General features: G+C 47.0%; 1 protein-coding gene across 1 annotated transcript in view; it reads right to left on the minus strand.

Moving 5' to 3' along the window:
* Positions 1-16404, minus strand: part of LOC139416616 (bridge-like lipid transfer protein family member 3A) — a 65993-nt gene that overhangs the window by 7760 nt on the left and 41829 nt on the right. The window contains exons 8-16 of the mRNA XM_071165494.1: positions 10659-10842; positions 10230-10316; positions 7362-7532; positions 7009-7145; positions 5925-6066; positions 5545-5738; positions 3931-5201; positions 3618-3781; positions 3148-3296 (exon numbers count right to left, since the gene is read on the minus strand). Coding sequence (XP_071021595.1) covers positions 3148-3296; positions 3618-3781; positions 3931-5201; positions 5545-5738; positions 5925-6066; positions 7009-7145; positions 7362-7532; positions 10230-10316; positions 10659-10842 — 2499 coding nt within the window. The remainder of the gene's footprint in view (positions 1-3147; positions 3297-3617; positions 3782-3930; positions 5202-5544; positions 5739-5924; positions 6067-7008; positions 7146-7361; positions 7533-10229; positions 10317-10658; positions 10843-16404) is intronic.

A 16404-nucleotide genomic window follows, 5' to 3' on the forward strand; every position in this document is an offset into this window, starting at 1 on the left:
CACCTACCCTAGACAACAGCACTGCACCCCCCGCAGAAACTTGCCCAAGTCCCCCCGCTTCTCCTTCACCCAAATCAAGACAGCTGATGTTCTGAAAGAGCTGCAAAATCTGGATCCTTCAAATCAGCTGGGCTAGACAATCTGGACCCTCTCTTTCTAAAATGATTTTCCGAAATTGTTGCAACCCCTATTACTAGCCTGTTCAACCACTCTTTCGTATCGTCTGAGATCCCCCAAAGATTGGAAAGCTGCCGCGGTCATCCCCCTCTTCAAAGGGGGAGACACTCTAGACCCAAACTGTTATAGACCTATTTCCATCCTGCCTTGCCTTTCTAAAATCTTCAAAAGCCAAGTTAACAAACAGATCAACCATTTCGAACCCACCGTACCTTCTCCACTATGCAATCTGGTTTCCGAGCTGGTCATGGGTGCACCTCAGCCACGCTCAAGGTCCTAAACGATATCATAACCTCCATCGATAAAAGACAATACTGTGCAGCCGTCTTCATCAACCTGGCCAAGGCTTTCGACATCAACCTGGCCAAGGCTTTTGTCAATCACTGCATTCTTATCGGCAGACTCAATAGCCAGGATTTCTCAAATGACTGCCTCGCCTGGTTCACCAACTACTTCTCAGATAGAGTTCAGTGTGTCAAATTGGAGGGCCTGTTGTCTGGACTTCTGGCAGTCTCTATGTGGGTGCCACAGGGTTCAATTCTCGGGCCGACTCTTTTCTCTATATACATCAATGATGTCGCTCTTGCTGCTGGTAATTCTCTGATCCACCTCTACGCAGACGACACCATTCTGTATACATCTGGCCCTTCTTTGGACACTGTTAACAAACCTCCAAACGAGCTTCAATGCCATACAACACTCCTTCTGTGGCCTCCAACTGCTTTTAAATGCTAGTAAAACTAAATGCATGCTCTTCAACTGATTGCTGCCCGCACCCGCCTGCCCGACTAGCATCACTACTCTGGACGGTTCTGACTTAGAATATGTGGACAACTACAAATACCTAGGTGTCTGGTTAGACTGTAAACTCTCCTTCCAGACTCACATTAAGCATCTCCAATCCAAAATTAAATCTAGAATCGGCTTCCTATTTCACAAACAAAGCCTCCTTCACTCATGCTGCCAAACATACCCTTGTAAAACTGACTATCCTTGACTTCGGCGATGTCATTTACAAAATAGCCTCCAACACTCTACTCAGCAAATTGGATGTAGTCTATCACAGTGCCATCCGTTTTGTCACCAAAGCCCCATATACTACCCACCACCGCGACCTGTATGCTCTCGTTGGCTGGGCCTCACTACATATTTGTCGCCAAACCCACTGGCTTCAGGTCATCTATAAGTCTTTGCTTGGTAAAGCCCCGCCTTATCTCAGCTCACTGGTCACCATAGCAACACCCACCAATAGCACGTGCTCCAGCATGTATATTTCACTGGCCATTCCCTTCCAGTTCTCTGCTGCAAATGACTAGAACGAACTGCAAGCTTGAGACTTATATCTCCCTCTCTAACTTTAAGCATCAGCTGTCAGAGCAGCTTGCCAATCACTGTACCTGTACACAGCCCATCTGTAAATAGCCAACCAAACTACCTCATCCCCATATTGTTCTTTTTTTATTTTTATTTTTTGCTCTTTTGCACCCCAGTATCTCTACTTGCACATCATCATCTGCACATCTATCACTCCAGTGTTAATGCTGAATTGTAATTATTTTGCCGCTATGGCCTATTTATTGCCTTACCTCCCTAATCTTACTACATTTGCACACATTATACATAGATTTTTCTACTGTGTTATTGACTGTACGTTTGTTTATCCCATGTGTAGCTCTGTGTTGTTGTCGCACTGCTTTTATCTTGGCCAGGTCGCAGTTATAAATGAGAACTTGTTCTCAACTGGCCTACCTGGTTAAATAAAGGTGAAATAAAATCTTACATAAGTCTGTAAATGAGATGATGCCTGGAATGCTTTATTATGAAGGTTCCTTTTTATGGTGAAAATTTGCTTCCCCTAACTTGAAACTCACACGTCGCCTATGTATGCCAGGTTGTAAAGCGGATTAATGTGCTTCATTTTAAGAAGCGAGCAATAAATATAGCAGAACAAGAAAGCTGGAATCCTCTTTTAAAAAATAGCCAGTCCAAACTCTGTTTTCACATGCAATTACGCAATGACTGGGCTTATAGGAACACGTTTCACTAGGCTCTGTGCTCTCTAACCATGTTCCAGGGCTCCTAGGCCTAGAGGCTCTGTGCTCTCGAACCATGTTCCAGGGCTCCTAGGCCTAGAGGCTCTGTGCTCTCTAACCATGTTCCAGGGCTCCTAGGCCTAGAGGCTCTGTGCTCTCTAACCATGTTCCAGGGCTCCTAGGCCTAGAGGCTCTGTGCTCTCTAACCATGTTCCAGGGGTCCTAGGTCTAGAGGCTACGTTTGGAGTTACTTGCCCAAACCTTATCAAAACATATAGGCCTATGGGCTAGGCTACTGACATGTGCGACTAAAAAGTCACAAATAAAGGCATATGCTGTTTCTTGATGCTGGGCATCATTCACAAGTGATAGGCTAATCTGGTCACCCATCAGACTATTCTTAATTTAATCTTGTCTTTACATATACTAAAGAATATATGTGTGAAATTTGATTTGATTTAGAATGGACCATTATCATGCGCCTGTCACCACAGGGGCAGGGAAAGAAAATTTTAATGCCAGTCATGTAGGCTATACTCCTGTTGTAAAGCAAAGCAATGTGCTTAATATTAGGAGAATTGAGAAATAAATATAGTAATGGGCTCTCATGAAGTGTTTGATTTGATTTTCGATTGCATTTTCTTTTATGTCAGAGTGACTAGAGGTACAATAGATCGCTGAGTACCAGGTCATTAGCGACTAGCAGTTAGCAAGTTTGATAGGCTACTAATGACCATCAGCAGCATCAGAACACAGTTTTGGAGAAGCCTAGTTACCATGACTAAACGGTCAAGTGGAATTTGACTGCGGTCATGACTCGTGACTGCCAGTGTGGTGGTAATACGGTCACCGTAACAGCCCTATTTCTGACAATGCCTCTACTGTCGGTCTCTGTAATGTCACACTAGACAGTGTGTGTATGTAAAATGGGACTTACTGTGTCCTGTGTGATGTCCTCAATGCTCTGGGACAGGGAGCTGCTCAGGTCGGCTGATGACCCTCCCTCTGTCCCCGGGGCAGCGCTGCCTCCACTGTCCATGGGCCCAAGGGTGCTGTTGGGTCGCATCATGGACTCTACTCCTGACTCTGAAATCACAGAACAGAACACACAGGGGCAAAGAAAACGCTTACTTATGGCCAGACTTTGACAGTGGGATTCAAGACTAAGCAGCCTATTGTTTTGAAACCCTGTTACTAGTGAGATAGATACTGTTTCTTTTCAAATGTTCTGTCTTTGTGTGACTGTTCTTGTCTATCAGTGTTTTGTTACTTGTCATGTTTTCTGTTTTTGTCTGGACCCAAGGAATAATAGCTGCTGCTTCTGCAAAAGCTAACAGAGATCTGAATAAATCAATAAAATATTGATACAATATGCATCTATGTTGTGGAGTTTGGATGAGGAGTTACCATCCATGAGAATGTTGTCACTAGAGTCGCTGTCCACTGAGAGGTGGTCGTCGGGCAGGCTTCCGTCCAGGATGGCGCTGTCAAATGAGTACTGTGAGAGAGACAGCTTCATGGACTGGAGCCGCAGACTGGCCATAGGGCATCCCTCCTCGGGGCGCTGCTCCCTACACAAACAGAAAACAGGAAACAGCCTTTTTGGTCATTCACACGAGTAAAACCACACATCCATACAGTTGACACTATGGACTTGATAGACCTTAACCATATGGTGTAATGACAACAGCAAATCAGGAGAGCATGCTGGGAAACCTACTTGGCCTGTGTAGTGAACAGCTTGCTCATCCCTGACCCGCGACTCATGAAGCTGAAGGCATCTTTTGTTATGGAGAAAGCCCCTTTAGTCAGGTCCAGGGAGGCACTAAATGCATCTTTGGTGACGTCCTTGGTGGCAGTGAGGGCGTTGGACAGCTCTTCCTCCAGGCTGAAGGTAGAGGGGTCCCTAGACAGGAGGGAGGGATGGTGTTCAGGGGAGAAGGGAGGAGAGGGGACAGGACCATCCTCCTGGGTTGTCTCCCCCTCCATGACCTCTACTGCCTCGCTGGCCTCCTCTACCACACCATCCACTTCCTGCTCAATGGGAGGAGAGCTGTTGACGGTGGCAGTACCATTTCCTATCCCACTGTCCTCAAGAAGGCCTGGCGATGTAGCCTGGTGAGTGGGGGAGAGGTCGGAGTCTGTCAGGCTGGGGCTTTCAGATCCTGGGGTGTGGGCCTCCTCCTCAGGCTCCATGGCTGCAGGTGGTAGCAGGAGCCCCAGCTCCACTGAGTCCATTAGGAGGGCTAGGCACATCGTAGGGGGCTCAGACTCCTGGCCCCTGGCCTGCTTAGCATCCCTGGTGTCCCGGCCCAGCTCGCCCCCCAGCCTGGCCAGGGTGTCCTTCATCCGCAGCAGGGCCACATACTGGTAGTGGTTGAGCCACACCTTGACCGGTGTGATGGCCTGGGCCAGGAAGTGAATAGAGGCCACTGGAGCCTCCTTTTTACTGCCCTGGTTGTGGTGGTCAGGGTTGAAAGGGAGCTGGTTCTCCTGCTCTAAGGATCCATGGTTGGGATCTACAGGAGCTGGTTCACTGGGAGAGGAGACCAGGGAACAGCCCTTAAACGCACATGGACGACATATCCACACAGACATGGTGAAAGGCTCCACGAAGGGGTGAGCTCTGCCCTTGTTGCTTTTCCGTGCCCCCTCGAAGCTCACGGACAGGCGGGAGAGACTTAGGGACCAGACGTCCTTGGCCCGGAGGGGCCTCATCTCAGAAAAGGGCAGGGGCTCCATCTCCAGGGAGTGCTGGAGGAAGGCAGAGGGTAGGGGGAGAAAGGCGCTCTGGTCTCGGGGGAAGGAGCAGGGGGGAGCGGACTGGAAGAAGTGGCAGGTGGAGAAGCTGCTGTAGGTGGCGTTGAGGTCGGCCCGGGTGCCGTGTGGGGAGTGGCAGGTGTTGCTGAGGACCGTCTGGGGAACAGTGATGTTCAGAGACTGGGGCCTGTCTTGGTGGTCCATGATGGATGACTCCAGGGGAATAATCAACTGCAGACAGACAGGGCGAGACACAGAAACAGTCATCTACTGACCTGATACATTAACCTAACAATAACATAAACATCAACGTTTACATGATGTGCCCCTAGAGAGAAAACTGCTCATCATAAAGACACAAGCCACATTACAAAATGGTGAAGGGCATAAATTGGTGAAGGGCATACATTTTCAACCAATTTTCATGAGCAACACTAACTGTTTGCAACATTTCCAATGACTTAGAAGTTGTATAATGAGCTGCAATACTCTGCTGCTAAAAGGGACACAGCCTGCAACGATGCAGCTCTCTTCCTCCTGACAACTTGGCCTGGTTTCATTCATTCAATCTCACCTTGATCTGTGCTGCGTCCATGCGGATGTCCACGTGCTCCTCTGCCTTGCTGCCGTCCTGGAGTTGGTAGAAGGCTTTGACCTGCTCCAGGGTACGCAGTAGGCCCCGCGAGAACAGGTTGACCCACAGCAGACTGGCTGGGTCTAGGCACAGCTGTAGGCCGTTCAGCTGGGCATACAGGTTAGTGTTGGGCACTGGGGAATGAGAGGGGGATGGAGAGAGGAGCATTTGTTCAGTTGTTGTAAGATAATATTCTAATGGTTTCTTTTGTTCCAAAAAAACAGAATATTAAATCAGAGAATCTGCAAGAAAATACTGTTTCAGTAATTTACTAAGATAATACCAGTTTACTATAAACACACAATGTGGTCAGCTCATACCAGGCAAACCAGGGTTGTCAGGGAAGTAATACTCTGTGAATTGCAGGTGGATGGCTGGTATATTGTCTGCTAGGTTCAGGGCCTTGCGGTTACAGGATATTAAGGACTGGGTCTTCTTGCTGTGGCGTCCCCCTGTAGACACCTGTGTGAGGGGATGGGGTGGCAATAATGATTCATATGAAATTGATCTCTAAAGTGCTTTTCTCACATCGAAAATGTAACAATCGGCAGGAGTGAAGTAATGAGTTTTCTGACTGTCAGAGTGAACGGAACTCACAAGGATCTTAATTACTCAATGCAGTACTAACTATACACCAGTAAGACGGCCCAAATTCAGCCCGGGGGTGATTTTATTTGGGACCCCCAAGCTCAAAGTGATTTCAATTTAGGAAATCTGTTCCCAAGTATTCACATGCATAAATACAGGCATCTGCGATCGTATCTCAATGTATATAGGTTTGAAATAATTCTGTTTTTGTCAAATACGATACCTGTTTGACTTTCTTACAGTCAATTTGCAGTGTACAAATGATCTAACTATGTTCCGGCCCCCCGACCATCGTTCAAGGAAATATTGGAGCACGGCTGAATGTAATTGGGGACCCCTGCTATACATCATCGAATGCAAAAAAAATTACTTTTTTTTTCAGAGAAAAAAGGGAACAACTTTCAACTCAACCCAAAAATATCCATAATCATGTCATGCTGCATTTTAAATCAGTTTTCTTCTATGGCTGGATAATAAGAAACTACTGAGCTTTATTTGTGGTGGCAGGGGTTTTCTACATCACAGCTGACATGCTTTAGGGTGGTCGAGCATGACAAGGTGAAAAGGATTTCCTCTCTTAAGCGGTCCACACAGTTCATGCACGTCGATTTGCACTTGGGAGAAATGCAAATAAGAATGATGTTGAAAACATCCCCACTGTAAACTAATCTGAAAGAAAACCAACTGCATATTTATTATTAATAGCTTCATGTAATGAAAGTTTAGGTTTGTTTTACATTTCCTCTTTTTGTGCCTGCCAATAGGCTGTAGGCTACTTGCTAGCTGGCTAAAAACAGAAAGCAAGCACAGTCTCACCTGATGGATATCAAGGTCATCCATTCGTACCACCACACAGCTAGAGCGGAGCCTCTTCAGAGGATTCCCCGGGGGAGGAGGTGCTATTGAGTTCCTCCTGGAGCTCTGATCCCTGTCAGGGGGGCTGGGCTGTCCATCTATGTCAAGAGAGAGACAATTGGGGCCTGATAATGACACAGTGAGGACAAAAAGACCACATCAAACATTCCTGTTCAGTATCTATCAACGCCTTCTCTCTTTCCTTATTAATAACTTAACTTACACAAGGTAGCTATTCTCATCACTAGGTACAGGTCTGTCTGTTGGTGTATCAGATCAATACTACAGTAAGATAACCTGGTAGTGAATCTCACCGTGAGCCCTCTTGGCGGGGGAGTCCTTGGCCTGGTTGGGGATCTCAGAATGTGGACCAGGGATACCTGACGCCTCCACCCTCCTCTGGAACTCCTGCAGCAGTCTGCAAGCCCACTGGGCTCGGGCCTCCATTGCTCCACAGTGATGCTCCCAGTGCTGACAGCCATCAGCTGCAGGTCAAATGTTATTTTTATTTTATTTAACTAGGCAAGTCAGTTAAGAACAAATAATTATTTACAATGACGGCCTACCCCGGCCAAACCCTAACCCGGACAATTCTGGGCCAATTGTGCGAAGTTCTATGGGACTCCCAATCACGGCCGGTTGTGATACAGCCTCTGTAGTGACGCCTCTAGCATTGAGATGCAGTGCCTTAGACCGCTGCGCCACTCGGGAGCCCTACGTTATGTCATACAAAGGTCATTCATTAGAGTTATACAATAGGGTTCAGTGCATCCCCAGGGTTATTATTGAAAGAATCTCATCTCTCATACTAATCAAAATATAAAAAAACATACCAGTTATACATATCAACTTCTCCAAAGATTCTGTTTTACTATTTGATCTGGGATTTTGCATGATTGCGCAAGCAAACCAATCCACTCTCGCTTAAAATGGGTTTTCTGTAATTGTGTAACAGACCAGTAGTACTGATGAAGTGAAGTGCAGAGTTCTGGAAGGGATTGTGGTGCTTTATACATTCTATAGTTGAGGAATTCCACTGAGAATAATAGCAATGGGCATGCAACCTTCTCCATCCAGGCTATTAGTTTGCATGAATGAATGTCGATGAGGCTTACTAGAAGTCTGAATGGAGGTTGAACTTTCAGTGGGAGCACTATCTAGACAGCAGCGAATAAACATGAACTCTAATTATAACAAATAAGAGCACGAGTCTCTTGACAGAAAGGGGGAAGTACACCAGTGTTTCCTCTGGAAAATGTTGTAGCAGTGGGACGAAAAGGTTGCGGGGAAGGGGGGATCATTTTTTGAAGTAGGACTGAGAAGCATTTTGTTACGTTACAGCCTTGTTCTAAAATGGATTAAATAAAATAAAAAATCCTCAATCTACACACAAAGCAAAAACAGATTTTTAGAAACGTTTGCAAACGTATTACAAATAAAAAACGGAGCTCAGGTGCATAGGTCCTATTTCCATTGATCATCCATCCTTCAGATGTTTCTACAACTTGATTGAAGTCCACATGTGGTAAATTCAAATGATTGGACATGATTTGGAAAGGCACACACCTGTATATATATGGTTCCACAGTGACAGTGCATGTCATAGCAAAAACCAAGCCATGAGGTCAAAGGAATTGTTTGTAGAGCTCTGAGGCAGGATTGTGTCGAGGAAAAGATCTGGGGAAGGGTACCAAAAAATGTCTGCAGCATTGAAGGTCTCCAAGAGTTTGCCAAAAGGCACCTAAAGGACTCTCAGACCATGAGAAACAAGATTATCTGGTCTGATGAAACCAAGATTATACTCTTTGGCCTGAATGCCAAGAGTCACGTCTGGAGGAAACCTGGCACCATCCCTACGGTGAAGCTAGGTGGTGTCAGCATCACGCTGTGGGGATATTTTTCAAAGGCAGGACCTCAGACTGGGGAGTGTCACCTTCCAACGGGAAAACTACCCTCAGCACACATCCAAGACAACGCAGGAGTAATAAAAAAATAGAGTTTAAGTTACCTGTGTTGAATGTTGAAAACAAAAACTGTCATTTCTATATGCAGGAAATCTTATTTTAATAATGGGTATGGTAAGAATTGACTACCAAAGTGTGAGTCATAATTCCCATGACACCTTCCAGCAAAATCTGAAAAGTGGTTCCTTCATTCATTTATTCCAAAGGATATTTTAGATTCACTTCAAATAAGGTCTGTGTTTCACGTAGGCTTACACCACCTTGTCAATTTGATATCTCTGTAGATATCCATAGGACAAGGTAACTCTGATCAATATTGGCTAAATATAAACAAATATTATTTTTTTTGGGGGGGGGTGGATTTATTAACATATGTTTACAAACATTACCTTATCCTAGCGAGATTTACAAGAGTTTCAAAACACCTAGGCGGTTTAAGTCTGCACGAAACGCAGACCTTATTTGAAGTAGATCAAGACATTCCCTATGGAAGACATGAATGGTAAAATAACGAAGGAACCCCTTTCATGTTCAGCCGCAGGAATTATTAATTCTTTCTATACCATTTGTATTTCATATACCTTTGACTATTGGATGTTCTTATAGCCTCTTTAGTATTTCCAGCCTAATCTCAGGAGTTGATAGGCTTGAAGTCATAAACTGCGCTGTGATTCAAGCATTGTTAAGAGCTGCTTGCAAACGCAGTAAATTGCTGTTTGAATGAATGCTTACGAGCCTGCTGCTGCCTACCACCGCTCAGTCAGACTGCTCTATCAAAGATGTAATCGGCCATAATCGGCATCCAAAAAGGCTGATTACCGATTGTTATGAAAACCGATTGTTATGCCGATTAATCAATTGACCTCTAATTAAAACTGTTGTTTTCCCCATGACTGCATTTTTGTGCATTGACTGCTTGTCAGAATGCATGTTTCCTCCCTATGGCACTCGTAACGTGAATGCTCAAGAGGAATCTCTCTCTCACATAGCACACACAACAACAAGCTGACAAGATAAATAGGTTAACTATTCCACTATGGGGTTGTCTGGTTTTTCTATCCCTTACTCGTTTTGTTTGCAAAGGAGAAGTAAATGTGGATTGTTCTATCATCTTCCAAGTGCGCCTCGGCAGAAATATTTTGTCATGTTTCATATTATTTTGCCGTAGCGCAGCACAATATATAAATGACTGCAGCGGAAACACTGAAGTACACTCACCGGGCCGGTGGATGGGGTAGTAGTCAAAACCCAGCTTCCGGAAGGTCAACTGCATTGCACCCTGGGAGCCTGGAGGTGGAGGCTCATCTGTGTGACATGAGAAGTCAGAGGTCAAAAGCTTTGTTCACCTCTGACAACTAAATTCCACCATCAAGATCCTAATTGTTTTAATTAAAGAGTATTAGGACAACCAGAAAGTATAGATTGTATCTCTACAGGCAGAAAAGGTCATACTCTCTGAGGGTGTCTCAGGGGGAGTAGGATATGCAAAAACAAATGTCCATTTCGCGCCACACACTTGTACAGGTTACACACTTGTACATGTGTGAAACAGGGAAAATATAAGTACCCCCTATTTGACCTTTGTTATAGGCTAATTCTGTGCACTGACATTTTTGGGGTGTCTGTGGGATAGTCTGTGGGACTAACCGGGGTCTGCTGAGGAGCTGTCGTTGCATATGTGCAGGTCTAGACGAGAGATGAAGGTGTGGTAGGAAGACTCTTTGACGTCGTGTTGATCAAAGTACTGGTCCAGGGTACTGGGTACACCAACGCTGGGGGGGGGTGAAGGGTCTGTCCATAGATTGTGGATACCAGGGGATGGGGGTGCAGTCTGTAACACAAAATCATACCATTATTATCTCTAACTATCACAAAGACTATTATAATATCTAGACCAGCCATACTCAACAGGCGGACCCAGAATGGGGTCAATACCGACCATGGGTCCCAACACATTTTGGAAATTAGTCAGGCTTTTACCTTAGACTACTGCTGTTGAGAGTAGTTAGAGTTTGAAATGTGGTAATGCATGGGCAGTTTGTCATTCACTGACATAACTTATGAAGCTACTTATAACCTGTCAGAAATGTCCAGTTCATCAACTAGCTCATGTTAGCTTTGTAGGTCAAATATAATAACCAGTCATCTAAATCTTCTAATTACCATGGCCAGATTATGTGCCCAAGGGTGTCACACCATGATCTGTTTCACCTGTCTTTGTGATTGTCTCCACCCCCCTCCAGGTGTCACCCATCTTCCCCATTATCCCCTGTGTATTTATACAGGTGTTCTCTGTTTGTCTGTTGCCAGTTCGTCAAGTCAACCAGCGTTTTTTGTATCAGCTCCTACTTTTCCCCAGTCTCTCTTTTCTCGTCCTCCTGGTTTTGACCCTTGCCTGTCCTGACCCTGAGCCCGCCCGCCTGACCACTCTGCCTGCCCCTGAGCCTGCCTGCCGTCCTGTTCCTTCGACACGGTCTGCATCTGGGTCTTACCTTTATCCTGATTAAGAGCCTCGACCCCAAGAGGGCCCCCATTGATTTTGTTGAGTCAATCAAGTATCATAAAATGTTTGATTTACTCTAACAAATGGGGTGTGAACAGTTTGGGGTTACATGCATTATGAGGAGGGGTTTGTGGGAGAGGTGAAGAATGTTTTTTACGCCCCATTCTCCGGGAGAGAAGCTGCCCGGGGGCTAATCCAGCTTCGGCAGGACTCCTGCAGTGTGGCTGACTATGCGGTGGATTTCCGCACATTGGCAGCGGAGAGTGCTTGGAACCAGGAAGCACTGTTCAATATGTTCCTGCACAGAGTCTCGGAGGAGGTCAAGGACGAGCTTGCTGCTCAGGATATCGATTCCCTCATCGCTTTGACCATCCAAATCGATGGGCGACTACAGGAATGACGGAGGGAAAGGAAATTCAACTTTGCTCGCACGTCCAGGGATATCGCAGGCTATCGCCAGCGGAACGGCAATACAGGATCAATATTAAGAATTGTCTGTATTGCAGGACTCTTGGTCATTTTGTGTCCTCTTGTCCTTTAAAGAGATCAGGCTCACTGGTAGGAATGAGTACTTTGGTGGGTCATATGGAGAACTTTCCCACTTCCCTTGCTCGCACCCCTGTTCATGGCATTCTGCTGTGGGGAAGCCAGTCTAAAACTCTCCGGGTCCTCATTGACTCTGGGGCCAATGACAGTTTTTTGGATGCTACCCTGGCTTCCGAGCTGAACATCCCCACTCAGCCCCTCTCCACTCCCATGGAAGTTAGAGCGCTGGATAGGTGCTCTATAGGCCGGGTCACTCATATTACCACTCCCATCAACCTACGGGTGTCAGGGAATCACAGCAAGATTATTCAATTCCTGCTCATCAAGTCTCCTCAGATTCCCGTGATATTGAGATTCTCCTGGCTCCAGCGACACAATCCCCTCATCTACTGGTGCCATCATGGGCTGGAGTCCGTTTTACCACGCCCAGTGTCTGAGGTCAGCGCAACCTGCCCCGGGACGTCTTCCTGGGGGCTCGGAAGGTGCCCCGGACCTCTCCACCATTCCCGTGGAGTACGAGGACCTTCGGGAGGTGTTTAACAAGGCCCGGGCCACTTCGAATCCGCCGCACCGACTATATGACTGCGGGATTGACCTTCTACCTAGCACCACTCCGCCCCGGGGACGATTGTACTCGCTGTCGGGACCGGAGACCAAGGCTATGGACACCTACATTGGGGACTCCCTAGCTGCAGGATTTATACGTCCTTCGTCCTCTCTGTGCCCGTGCATTGACTACCAGGGACTCAATGACATAACGGTGAAGAACCGCTACCCGCTACCAGTCATCTCCTCGGCCTCGAGCTGCTCCAGGGGGCCACCGTGTTTTCCAATCTGGATCTACGGAACGCCTACCACCTGGTGTGGATACGGGAGGGGGATGAGTAGAAGACCGCCTTCACCACGGCCAGCGGCCACTATGAGTATTTTGTCATGCCATTTGGCCTCACCAACGCCCCTGCTGTGTTCCAGGCTCTGGTGAATGATGTTCTCCGGGACATGTTGAACCAGTTTGTCTTCATCTACATCGATGACATCCTCGTCTTCTCTTGCTCCCCCTAAGAACGTGTGCTCCATGTCCGACAGGTTCTTCAACGCCTCCTGGACAACCAGCTGTTTATCGAGGCAGAGAAGTGAGAGTTCCATCGCTCCGCCATCCCCTTTCTGGGGTACATCATCTCTGCTGGGAGTGTCCAGATGGATCCTGGTAAGGTGAGAGTGGTGGTGGATTCCAGACAATCATGGATTACAAAGGGATAACCAGCCAAGTCACAGACACGGTGTCTTGCTCCTGGACAAGCTAAACACCTTCTGCACTCGCTTTGAGGATAACACAGTGCCACCGACGTGGCCAGCTTCCAAGGACTGTGGGCTCTCGTTCTCCATGGCCGACATGAGTAAGACATTTATTTAAGCGTGTTAACCCTCGCAGGGCTGCTGGCCCAGACGGCATCCATAGACGCTCCCTCAGAGCATGTGTAGACCAGTTTACAGAAATATTCATTTTCTCCCTATCCCAGTCAGATGCCCCCACTTGCTTCAAGATGTTCTTTATTGTTCCTGTACGCAACAAAGCAAAGCTAACTGAACTGAATGACTATCACCGCGTAGCACTCACTTCTGTCATCATGAAGTTCTTTAAGGGGCTAGTTAAGGATCATATCACTTCCACCTTACCTGACACCCTAGACCAGGTGTGGGCAACTCCAGTCCTCGAGTGCCTGATTGGTGTCACACTTTTTCTCCATCCCTAGCAAACACAGCTGATTAATCAAATTGCATTCTAAATTGAAGATCATGATTAGGTGATTATTGGAGTCAGGTGTGTTGGTGTGTTAGCTGAGGTTGGTGCAAAACTGTGACACCAATCAGGACCTCGAGGACTGGAATTGCCCACTCCTGCCCTAGACCCACCTCAATTTGCATACAGCCCCAATAGATCCAGACGATGCAATCACCATCAATCACACTGCCCTATCCCATCTGGACAAGAGGAATACCTATGTAAGAATGATGTTCACTCATTACCGCTCAGCCTTCAACACCACAGTATCCTCCACATCATTAAGCTTGAGGTCCTGGGTCTGAACCCCGCCCTGTCGGGCTGCCCCCAGGTGGTGAAGGTAGAAAACAAGACCTCCACTACGCTGATCCTCAACACAGGGTCCCCACAAGGGTGTGTGCTCAGCCCCATCCTGTACTCCCTGTTCACTCATGACTGCGTGGCCACGCATGCCTACTACTCAATCATCAAGATTGCAGATGATACAACAGTAGTAGGCCTGATTACCAACAGTGATGAGACAGCCTACAGGGAGTAGTTGTGGCAGGGAAATAACCTCTCCCTCAATGTCAACAAAACAAAGGAGCTGATTGTGGACTTCAGGAGACAGCAGAGAGAGCACGCCCCATCCACATCGATGGGACCGCAGTGGAGAAGGTGAAAAGCTTCCAGGTCCTCGGCCCCGAAGACCCTCATACTTTTACAGATGCACCATTGAGAGCATCTTGTCGGGCTGTATCACCGCCTGATACGGCAACTGCACCGCGCGCAACCGCAGGGCTCTCCACATTGGGTGGTGCGGTCTGCCCAACATATCACCGGAGGCACACTGCCTGACCTCCAGGACACCTACAGCACCTGATGTCACAGGAAGACCAAAAAGGATATCAACCACCCGAGCAATGGCCTGTTCACCCCGCTATCATCAGTACAGGTGCATCAAAGCTGGGACCGGGAGACTGAAAAACAGGTTCTGTCTCAAGGACATCAGACTGTTAAATAGCCATCACTAGCTGGCTACCACACGGTTACTCAACCCTGCAGAGGCTGCTGCCCTATGTAAACTCAGCAAAAAAAGTAACGTCCATTCACTACCAACTACGTTTATTTTCAGCAAACTAAACATGTGTAAATATTTGTAGGAACATAAGACTCAACAACTGAGACATAAACTGAACAAGTTCCACAGACATGTGACTAACAGAAATTGAATAATGTGTCCCTGAACAAAGGGTGGTTCAAAATCAAATTAAACAGTCAGTATCTGGTGTGGCCACCAGCTGCATTAAGTACTGCAGTGCATCTCCTTATGGACTGCACCAGATTTTCCAGTTCTTGCTGTGAGATGTTACCCCACTCTTCCACCAAGGCACCTGCAAGACATTTCTGGGGGAATGGCCATAGCCCTCACCCTCCGATCCAACAAGGTCCCAGACGTGCTCAGTGGGATTGAGATCAGGGTTCTTAGCTGGCCATGGCAGAACACTGACATTCCTGTCTTGTAAGAAATCACGCACAGAACTAGCAGTATGGCTGGTGGCATTGTCATGCTGGAGGATCATGTCAGGATGAGCCCGCAGGAAAGGTATCACATGAGGGAGGAGGAAGTCTTCCCTGTAATGCACAGCGTTGAGATTGCCTGCAATGACAACAAGCTCAGTCCGATGATGCTGTGACACACCGCCCCTAGACCATGACGGACCCTCCACCTCCAAATCTATCCCACTCCAGAGTACAGGCCTCGGTGTAAAGCTCATTCCTTCGACGATAAACGCAAATCCAACCATCAACCCTGGTGAGACAAAACCGCGACTTGTCAGTGAAGAGCACTTTTTGCCAGTCCTGTCTGGTCCGGCAACGGTGGGTTTGTGCCCATAGGCGACATTGTTGCCGGCGATGTCTGGTGAGGACATGCCTTACAACAGGCCTACAAGTCCTCAGTCCAGCCTCTCTCAGCCTATTGCGGACAGTCTGAGCACCGATGGAGGGATTGTGCTTTCCTGGTGTAACTCGGGCAGTTGTTGTTGCCAGCCTGTACCTGTCCCGCAGGTGTGATGTTCGGATGTACCGATCCTGTGCAGGTGTTGTTACACATGGTCTGCCAATGTAAGGACGATCAGCTGTCCATCCTGTCTCCCTGTAGCGGTGTCTTAGGCGTCTCACAGTACGGACATAGCAATTTATTGCCCTGGCCACATCTGCAGTCCTCGTGCCTCCTTGCAGCATGCCTAAGGCACGTTCACACAGATGAGCAGGGACCCTGGGCATCTTTCTTTTGGTGTTTTTCAGAGTCAGTAGAAAGGCCTCTTTAGTGTCTTAGGTTTTCGTAACCGTGACTTTAATTGCCTACCATCTGTAAACTGTTAGTGTCTTAACGACCGTTCCACAGGTGCATGTTCATTAATTGTTTATGGTTCATTGAACAAGCATAGGAAACAGTGTTTTACAATGAAGATCTGTGAAGTCATTTGGATTTTTACGAATTATCTTTGAAAGACAGGGTCCTTTTTTTGCTGAGTTTACATAGATATGGAATCACTGATTACTTTAATAAGGTAACA

Source organism: Oncorhynchus clarkii, chromosome 9 (genome assembly GCF_045791955.1).
Source record: "Oncorhynchus clarkii lewisi isolate Uvic-CL-2024 chromosome 9, UVic_Ocla_1.0, whole genome shotgun sequence".
In the NCBI taxonomy this organism is placed as follows: domain Eukaryota; kingdom Metazoa; phylum Chordata; class Actinopteri; order Salmoniformes; family Salmonidae; genus Oncorhynchus; species Oncorhynchus clarkii.